The sequence below is a fragment of the Mya arenaria genome, chromosome 4 (genome assembly GCF_026914265.1).
Source record: "Mya arenaria isolate MELC-2E11 chromosome 4, ASM2691426v1".
Classification (NCBI taxonomy): Eukaryota; Metazoa; Mollusca; class Bivalvia; order Myida; family Myidae; genus Mya; species Mya arenaria.
In genome coordinates, this window is record NC_069125.1 from 72,105,089 (window position 1) to 72,115,738 (window position 10,650).

A 10,650-nucleotide genomic window follows, 5' to 3' on the forward strand; every position below is an offset into this window, starting at 1 on the left:
TTATTCAGTACCAAACGGGTATCTATTTTTAGTAACAGTTATTGACCCTATGGGCAATCCTATGAAAGGTCTCCATGAACTTTTCCTATATACCAAGTTTGGTCACTATATGTCAACCCTAACTGAAGTAATTCGGTACTAACCAGATTTTTTTTATCCTAAGTCAAACAGGGGCCATAATTTGTATTTAGATAATATGGAGTTATGTAACCTTAGTGTGTGATGGTCCTGAACAACTGTGTGAAGTATTTAGTAAATTAATTGAAGGGTATTGGAGTTATAAGTGAAAATGCAAACTTGCCCTAAAACTTTTAACTAGCGCCGACGCAGGGGTGAGTAGTAAAGTCAAGCTAAAAAAGCAAAACAGCAGCAAATAGGTTTCAATTATTTATTATCAAAAACTTGTAAGGAATCAGATTATTTGGCTTGCCAAACTTAAACTTAACGCCATAAACTTGAACACAGAGTAATAAGAAAACTATGGATTCCATAAACATACTTTGTTCATTTATTTAGAAAACTTAGCAAATTAGTTTAGCTAATACCCGAACAGAAAATACAAAAGAAACATTTCAATTAAATTTCTAAGTTTCTCTCCAGTCAAGTTATAATCAATGTGTCCATACAAACAAAAGTTTCATTGAAAACACATTAATATCTGTGAGAGTATGCAATCTAGCTAAAACTATCATAAACATTGGTAATGACTGGTATGAGAGTACAAAATGGACATGTAGTAATAATGAACATTTCCACAATACATCATCTTGGAGACACCATTAACAAGCTACAAGCACCGTAGCCACTTTGAATTGGAACAATTCACAGAAAACCTTTGCATCCGAGCATCTATCATTGTCATCGGTGAAGGGAAACACAGCCTAACACTCAATGATCAAGTGAACACTTTAAACCACATATTTAAATGAACAATTTCATGTGATTTGATTTACAGATGGAAAAAATATTAATATGGGAAGAATAAATCACTGGAAGGTTAGGACACTAAAATACAAATATTGAATCTTCCATGAGGAATGCCCGAGCTTTGAGATAGTAGAATATTACATGTATTTCCACTGCATCGGCCAAACTTGAGATTCAGTCCAAAATATATGTTCACAGTTAGGCGTCAATCTAAAACTCTAACAGAATATAACTCTATACTCAAATTGCTGATTTCAATGGATGCGTTCTGAGACACTTACATCCATGCCCATTTACCAGGCAAATAATAGTGTGGAAATTTTGATGTTTTTAAAGTAATTTCTTTAACGTTTTCAATCGACATTCCTATTATATAGACAGTAACTTAGACTTTCAAGCTTCATGCACATTCTGAATAGATGCCGACAAAGAGATGCCCACAAAGGGGGATTTTTTTGGAAGAATCTACAGAATTAGTCCATTTTCTTTTACAAATAGTATCACATTACAGGCATTTTTTCAAAATAACATTTACTAAACAGTTACCATCGACACTTTGGGAAAAATATTCAATTGCACTTTAAAAACAATATTTATCCCATCATTATACATATATCTATTTAATTACATCTTCTTGTATTTCTTTTTTAGGTTTTTTCAACAGCCATGATATCGCATCGGCTAATTTTAGTATTAAACTATTTTTCCGAATCTGAGCCTATTCAATCTAAAACAGAACCTAGAAATCACTAAAAAACAATAACTTCCTCCACCACCACAATTTACATGCTGTACACATCGAATATTTCAAACAACACATTAACCATGTCACAGACATCATAAAACTCATCCAAACTTAATCACGCAGAAAAACGATAACAACAGTGTTTCTGTTGGATTTCCTGTCAAAGCTGTAACCATTTTTTTAATTTGTTTATCTAACCTCGAGATCTATGATGTCACACAAGTAATGTTGTGGATCCATAGCTAATTCACCTTCCATGAGACTGAGCATTAGCTTTGTCAGGCTTATATTGAGATTGTTTTAAACATTTATTAAGTGGAAATGTACTGACTGTGGACATGCATAGTAATACTAGTACAGTGATGAGTATGTGCCTACAATAGCCTATATCAATCACTGGTTTCAAAGAACAATACAAAACTTGATAATTACATATACATGTGTACATGTAGCTAAAAAACAAACTCTTAATTACTGGTATAAGGCAATGAATCATACAGAAAACTAGTCAACTTAACATTATGAGAGTAAACTGCATACAAAATCTGTTGATTGCAATTATTAAATGATAAGTTATGAAATGCAAAATTGCTTTCAATTGTAACCAAGGATAAGAAAGGAATGCTCCATCTAAACACTATCTCATGTACCATTATGTTGTTTAAAAATGTCCCAAAACATACATGTTATTTAATAATATAGCACTGAGTTTTTTTTCTCTAGGCAAATGTCAAGGCATAAAATGTTATTGCATGATAATAATATTTCTTTTTCCAATTAACATCAAAGCATACAGGTAGTCAACTATTGTGGGTTCCTGAAACATGTGTATCCAGGAGTGTGCCGTTGTTATCTGCTGTTCTTTGGTGTGCTCGAGATGCTCCTGTGGCTTCGGCCAGACATTTCTGTGCTACTGCGTGACCCAGACCGTGACCTTCGAACATTGCTGCCATTAGGGGTCACTGACCTTGACCTGGACTTTGATATTCTCCGCCTTTGAACAATTACACAAGAAACCATCAAATACCATTTAAAACATTTATTTACCACTCAACAATTTTGTTTATTTAAGTAAACTAAAACTACAGTCAAGTTAAAGACAACATTTTAATTTAAATATAATGGTTGTTCATTGCAGTATATTACTGGTAAACTTGATATACTTACTGTCAGAAAAGTAATTCTGGTTGTACATGTATGAAGTAGCTCACCTCTTGCTGGCAGACATTCGGCCAGTCTCTGACTCTGAGTCACTGGAGCTTGAACTTGAACCAGAGCTGCTGCTGTCTGAGTTGAAACCAGTTGGCTCAGCAAGGTCAACCTTATCTGCTATGGCAGCCACCTCTGGGCGCTCATTCTGGTATTGATAACAGATATTTATATAGGAGTGGATCTACTTCCAAATTCATACCATATAACATCAAAGCCTTTTTTCAACACTCTGTTGTTGAACTATTCCACATTAATCATGTTTTTAAATCCTTTAATCTGCTAATAAATATTTCTGATTAGTTTCTTAAAATGCATATGAAAATAAATAACCTGCATTTAACTCAAAATGATATATTTCACAAGCTTACCCTCAGTATCTGGATCCACTTCTTAGAGAGTTTCGGCCTGCCTCGTACAGTTTTGTGCCAGACAATGGGGAAGTTGATGACGCTGCAGAAGTTCTGGGTGACGGCAATACTGTCCCCCAGGTTGACGACCACATGCCACCAGCCACCCGGGACAAACACTGTCTCTCCTGGCTTCTGTAGAATCTCCAGCTGTTAAACAGATTCCGTAATCAGTTATCACTCAAAGAAACGAAGAAATGAAAATGTAAAACTAAGGTCATCTTCTGGCCAAGCTCAACACAGAAATGCTCAATGAGTGCCCTAAATGTGTGCAAGATTAACATTCATCCAATTAATGATCACTGATATATGTATGTACCTTAACAAACAACTGACTTTAATTGAAATTAGCTACCCCATGGATCAAGATTCATGATATTGAATCAGACAATATATTCTCATTTTTAGCAGTAGCAGTACCGGTTTGCAGTCTCTAGGCCAGGTGGGTAGTTGTGTTCGTGGGTAGATGACGGAGAACCAGGTGACAGCCTCATCTCTTTGCTTCCCACCCTCTGACAATTTCACCTTTAACAGCTCCTTTGGGCACTGGGTCGGTATAAGGCACCATCTGAAAAGAGTTGCATTGTGGTCAACTTTCAATGAATAATACATTTGCATGGTGTACTTAACAATTTCTATGAGTAGTCATTTCTGAATGTCCATATCTTTGTTGCGATAACATAAATATGAGTTTTAAGGCTTGGTTTGGAGAAGGATAACATTTGACATTTCAAGGGTGTATAAAAAAACATGCAGATGTCTTTTATGTTAAAGCAAAGGCATGGCTTGTCAAAAAAATATTCCACTTCAGATATTATGTGAGATATATTGGATGTTGCAGTAGTTATTTAAGGCCTGTCCACGCCTATTGGCTGCATTATGGCATGATCCAACTCCATACTTCATGCCAGAAGGATTTACAAATCCAAAAGGGGAATATTTACCCTCATTATTAAACAAGGTCAAACCAATGCCTTGAGCCTCCAAAACCTGTTTGTGTTAAATGACATCTACAGCATAATACAACCCAGAAGAAAGGATTGATTGATCAGCACCAGGGTAAACCAGATTTTGTGCGTGTCAGATTGCTTTAGTGGCAATGCTTCACCCACAAGGGAGGCTCAGGGCCTCGACTACAACTATCATCCTACATGTATCTGATGACAGTAAGGGCTGTTAAAGCATCATAAGTAAATGTGGACACAATTTATTCACCTTTTGTATCCAGTAACAAGGGCGTTCCAAGCGCTGGTTCCCAGTGGGTCAATGTGTATCCCAGTTCCCGATCTTGAAGGACCCATCACAAACCATCTGCAAATTTCCAAATAGTATTAATCTGTTGCAGTTACAGTAATATTTATAGCAGAATTTACTGAGTGTCTTCTTAGCAGCAAGTATATAGATGTATATGTCCAGACTCCTTATGCAATGTTGTTACCAAAGTCTTTAACCATTTATCTATTTAAACCATTACAAAGTTACAACTAATCCTGAACGGTAAATGAAACCTTTGTACATACTTGTATGGTGGTCTTTTGTCTTCCCCTGCATAACGGAATAGGTCATCCTGGAAATACTTCGGCACTGTGTAATCTTCCAAAAGCCTCTTCTTCTTTGTATGCTGGAGTATAAACACATCCTAATCTTGCTTAAATTCTGCCATTCTGCCATTGTTTTGTCAATTTTATATTTTAATCTTGGTACTCCTTAAAGCATCATAATGTTAATTAAACACGACGCCAATGCCGCAACGCCGCATTAAAGCTTGATTTTTATCATCAAATTTTGCAAACCGAGAATTTGAGCTAGTGACCTAGTTTTTTTAACCAAAAAGACCCATATTTATACTTATCGGAGATATCGTATACTTATCGGAGATATCGTTCATACAAATAGCCTGATGAACAGAAACTAATCCATTTGTGTGAGGAAAAATGAACATTTTATAAATACAGTTTTTCCAATAAGATCTGTCCCAGAGACCTAACTTTTGACCCTAGATGACACACTTCATCATCTAAGATTTCATGTACACAAATATTTTTTAAGTTAATTGAAATTTTTGAAAAATATGGGTAAATATGAAATTCATGATTGGGATGTGTTTATAAAATAGCAACTGAATTTAGTTGTTGCCTGCAAGATATTGATAAGGTCTGGTAAGAATTGTGTAGGCATGATTATATGAAATGTTTAACCTTAAATGATAATGGTAATCACTTAAAAGGCAATCCAGACAGCTTTGTGGTCAGTCCAGAAAGTTTCCATGACATCTATTTTGTGAGGCATATCTGAGATATATATATCTAATAGTTTTCAAGTTATGCTCCGGACAAGAAAAAGTAACAAAGGGCACTAACTATGTAATAAGCTGAAATAGAATTGCGGTTCCTGTACACTGCATTCCCTCTCATTATGGTCTATCACTGTATGAAGTTTTATTAAATCCCAACCAATAGTTTTTAAGTTATGCTCCGGACAAGAAAAAAGTAACAAAGGGCAGTAACTCTGTAATAAGCTGAAATAGAGTTATGGTTCATGTGCACTTCACTTCCTCTCATTGTGCTATACCATTGTATGAAGTTTTAATAAATTCCATCAAGTTGTTTGCAAGTTAATGTCTGGAAAAATAATTGACAGAAAAAACAACAAATAAAGGGCAATAACTCAGTAATAAGCAAGAATAGAGTTATGGTTATTGTACACTGCACTTCCTCTCATTATGCTCTAGCATTGTATGAAGTTTGATTACCATTGGATAAAAACTCTTGATTTTATTACATAAAATGAAAACTTTAACGCAAAATTGTTAACGCATGCCCGCCCACCAAACCGCCCGACCGCCTGGTTCTCGCCATTCTATATTCCTTAATTTTTCGATGAAAAATCCGGCTAAAAATGTCAAGTCTTAGGAGGGCGAGAGTTGTCTAATGCCAAAGCCTTTCATCACATTGAGGTATATCAGAGTATTATAAATTGAGCAATGGAAAGCATTTCCTTATAAATGATATCTTATTTATATTACATTTATAATTGAAGTGTATAATACAATGGGCTTTTTTAAAAGTAAAGATGATTATTTAGATAAAGATTTGGAATAAGTATCCAACATTTTTTACAGTAAAACTTAACATAATGGAGGACATCAAATATCTACAATAATAAACAATTTTCTTTTATTAAGTAATGATAAAAAAATCTTTTAGCCCGCTTGTCAATCATTCCTCAAAATTAGCAAATACAAGCTGACCTCTCCATAGCTGCTATCAAATATATAGAGCGGGCTGTCATCTGTGTTGTCTTTCATGTAGTCTGTGAAGTACTTCATCTTCAGCTTCACAGAATAGCCCTCATCATCTTCCCCACACTTGAACCGTTGGTTCCGGTACTTCTTTGACAGCCTCTGAAGCAAACAGAACAACATGCAAGATTTTGTAGAACAACATCATGTATTATTTAATGTCTTTTACAGATTAGCAAACTACTGAACTCTGCTAAAACATTAAACTTGAGTCTCACCTCAAGTGTCCACTTCTGATCAGCGAGCCATTCATCCTGGGCATGGGTGACAACAACAGGTGTGTACGTCTTCTCATACTTCTCGCGAAATTCTTCCAGCGTGGTTTCCCGTGCATCAACCCGCTGTACATTGTCGTTTACGAGTGAGGGAGACAGGTCAAAGTTCTTGTGGTAATCATGCTTATACCATCCATTCTTTTCTGAGCACAGCTCTGAAAACATGAAGCATACAATTCAGCATTGATAATAAAATATTACAGTTTTTGTTGTATCAATTTCATATCAGACTCAGAATGTTAACCAGTCTATCAGACTCAAACTGTTTATTTAACAGTATGCAGATTAAATATTCAATTTATGCAGCTACTTATTTCATTGAAAGCTACATGAGTAATTAAATATACACAACTACCTAGAAATATTTAGTACCATATTATTGTCAATATGGTACAAAATAATTTTACATAGCTGTGTTTACTTAATAACTCAGGTAGTGAGTGCAGTAACTATTACAATTATTTGTTATCATTTGCATTTTTTCCCTGCAATGATATGTTGAATAATATTGTCCAAGGTATAATTCTGCTATGCTGTGCAATTTGAAAAGCCCAAGGCAATGTCTAATTGTTTAAGATGTTTCTCATACACTGCACAGTATGAAAAGTTTAATGGATAAGGTACTTGTATTTTAAATGATAGAGATGAAACATTGGTGTTAACACACACTTAAAAAGTACAACTTCAAATATACAGAGAATAATTGTTTGGCACCAAAACTTGAAAAGTAAATAGATCACTTGTGGCTATGCCATTCCTAAAATACAGCTTTTTGTGCTCACTTTGGTGTTTGAAATGATCCTTGTCCAGGCCGTATCTTGACCATGCAATATAGAATATTCAAAAACTTGCCATTAAGGTTCACCATGATGAAGCAGCATGTCACGCACAAGACCCAGGTCTGTACCTCAAGTTCAAGGTTAAAGCTCACTTTTGTGGTTGAAATGATCATTGTCTGGGCTGTATCTTGACAATGCACGTCATTATAGGCTTTTAAAAAAAACTTGCCATCAAGGTTCACCATGATGTGACAGCAAATTGGGCAGAAGACCCAGGTCTGCACCTCAAAGGTCAATGTCACACTTAATGGTTAATGGTTCACCTCAAAGGTCACCCTTAGAAGTCAGAGGTTGACATGATCCTTCCTGGTATTGTTCAACTCTATGTTGTTTTGTATAGCAATTGCACGGTAGATCATTATGTCTGTGTCAAAGGCTCTTTAAACAGGCTTGACATATTGCCAGTTGTTATTATTGCTATATATAACAGTTACAAAGCTGATTGGCACACAATTTTTTGGCAATTGGGACAGTTTTACCAGGACCATGACATGAACAGTAACAAGGAAGATGGGAGCATAATATTTGGTAATCTTAGCAGTATAAAAGACCCAGTCTGTTTGAATTTATGCAATGATAGCGACGTCAATAACCACATGACGGCATGATACTATTTAGATGGCACTAGGACAGATGGTAACATTGTTAAAGACTTAGTAGTTGTATTAGAACATTATTATTATTATTATTATGATTATTATTATAATTATTAGAAAGGTTTTTATTTGAAAAGGTAACTTGAAAATCAGAAAAAAGATTCTTGAACTAAATCACATTTTGGGTCTAAATCAATTACCGTAGTGTACTGTAGGATACTGAATACTATTATCAATAGAACTGACATTAATTATAAACAGGGCAACATTGCAATATCCCGGTTATTCAAGATACACTGTTTTTGAGAGGATCAAGAAAATCAAACAACTTGAGTAACTGCCGAGTCACCATAATGATAATGCCCTTTTTTAGTCTTTAATTCTAGAAAAAAAAATAAAAACAATTAAAATAGGCACCATAAAAAAATGCTTTAAATTTAATTGCAAAACAATAAAAACAACAGTTTTGCACTGTAAACAGTACTGAGAACCCCTGCTTACAGACTAGCATTGAGGCTAGAATGACTTCATTCCTTGGTAATTGTGTTTTATAAAACCCGGTCTCTCGGGTCCATTATCATAAGGGAGCAGACATCACGAAAGTTCAGAAAAAGTCTCGGTCATTCGGACCGACAGCCTCTGATATTTTGTCGGTCCGAAAGAAAATTTGCTGGTCCGACAATTTTTGTTAATCTTAAACACAAATACCAGTTCACAGAGCTTTATTTGACAAAATATTATTAAACCTGCTTTATTTAAGGTTGCCATATTTTGACAGACACTCGCACATAATCGTAACGAAAATTTCGATTGGGCGTTTTTTTTGCAATTTGTATTCTTTGGACATACCGGTACCGTTTTCTTAATCAAATAGCATGTTCCAAAGGATAAGATTATTGTTTGGAACATTTGGAACTATCATTTAAAGCATTCCAATGTTTATGACAATAGTTTATCATTTTAGCGTTTCAAAACATCGCGCGATATATACACAGTAGTACACATTATTTGGTAATGTATTGCAAAGGGAGGCAAATGCTGCATGGTGTTTGATTTAATGCGGTACGCATTCCGACATTTACTCTATCGGAAAATGACATCGGATTCGTAAACAAATGGTTATTTGATAATTTCATTGATAAAAACATGATTTTCTGTTAAACAAAATAAATTATTCTTACTTTTAAGCGGTGTTTGATAATTGATAAAGATTAATTCTTCATTATTTTTTTTTACACCTGGCCGTGAATACTGTCGGTCAGACGGACTGACCCCATCACAAACTTAGTTGGACCGAGTCAAAATTTACCAGTCAGGACCGTCAGACCGACGGTTTTCGCGATGTCTGAGGGAGGCTGCATTTATTAATACCTCTGTGATGAATTATATGGTAACTGTGGAGTTAGCAAAATTGCAACTGTTTAATTCTGTGAGTGATCTAAAATAACTTACATTATAATTTTAACCCTGAAGACAAAAAGTAAAAGCAATAAAATAAAGACAAAGTCAGGACACCTAAGTTTAACACAACCGAACATAATTTTGAACCTTGTCACATATTTTCGTGTTGTTGAATTGGGAGTGTCTGATTTATGAGGACACCCTCATTCTTTGATTGTGAAGTTTTCTTGATAGATGATCTGGTGGGTTACTAAATAAAAAAGTAAGTGTCACGCCCTCACTAAGGTACTGTACAGATTTGTCAATGAATGTGCTGTATTTCGAAGACGGACAATCTTAAGAGTGACTTAGGTATTTTAAATTTATCAAAGAAAAAACTTGTAGCTTGGACAACATAAGTAAACGACTGGTGAAAACTTGTGCCAACATTAATTTTGTGTAGGAAACAAAACAATTTATACGTTCCGATTTTACGAGTATTTCAGTAATTTCTTAATTTATATATGTGGTATTGCCTAGTTAAATATTACCAGGTCTGGCTTTGGATTTGGCTTCTCGGATCCTTTTCCTTGCCCTGTGGTCCATTCAAACAATTTTCTCCGATTTTCTTGAATAAATTTTATCACGGAGAGAAAATCACGTACGCACCGCAAAAGATCAATCGTAACAAGAACTCGGCCAACTCCGGCAAGCTTCGAGATGGGGTGCGGGGTGATACAGGAATACAGTGGATTTCACGTTATATCCACTTGGTAAATTGAAATACACTCATAAATCCTTTATTTTTAACACATATTTATTTATTTATTGTTCACAGATTGGAATATTTTTCATTAAGAGTCCATATTTCAAATTATTATTGAAATTGATCAATAAATGAAGAAGCTTTTCGAAAAACGATCGGAAATCCGGAATACATGTGCAGTCCTCCAATAACCCGTTTATTT

General features: G+C 35.0%; 1 protein-coding gene across 1 annotated transcript; it reads right to left on the reverse strand.

Annotated features, from left to right (window-relative positions):
- Window positions 1-374: 374 nt before the first annotated feature.
- LOC128232606 (bifunctional arginine demethylase and lysyl-hydroxylase JMJD6-like) lies at window positions 375-10,381 on the reverse strand. Its single transcript, XM_052946267.1, has 9 exons — window positions 10,234-10,381; window positions 6,811-7,022; window positions 6,542-6,694; window positions 4,812-4,912; window positions 4,507-4,602; window positions 3,712-3,859; window positions 3,253-3,441; window positions 2,884-3,029; window positions 375-2,666 (listed from the first exon to the last, which is right to left on the reverse strand). Exons 1-9 carry the CDS (start codon window positions 10,286-10,288, stop codon window positions 2,522-2,524), a joined length of 1,245 nt encoding a protein of 414 aa, XP_052802227.1. The 5' UTR covers window positions 10,289-10,381; the 3' UTR covers window positions 375-2,521.
- Window positions 10,382-10,650: the final 269 nt, after the last annotated feature.

Excerpts from the sequence above, each read along its gene's own strand:
- LOC128232606 (XM_052946267.1), bottom strand. The coding sequence starts at position 10,288 with ATGGACCACAGGGCAAGGAAAAGGATCCGAGAAGCCAAATCCAAAGCC. Across the intron at positions 3,860-4,506 it reads CTTGTTACTGGATACAAAAG|ATGGTGCCTTATACCGACCC; the intron begins GTGAATAAATTG and ends AACTCTTTTCAG. Across the intron at positions 3,030-3,252 it reads AGTGGATCCAGATACTGAGG|AATGAGCGCCCAGAGGTGGC; the intron begins GTAAGCTTGTGA and ends TATCAATACCAG.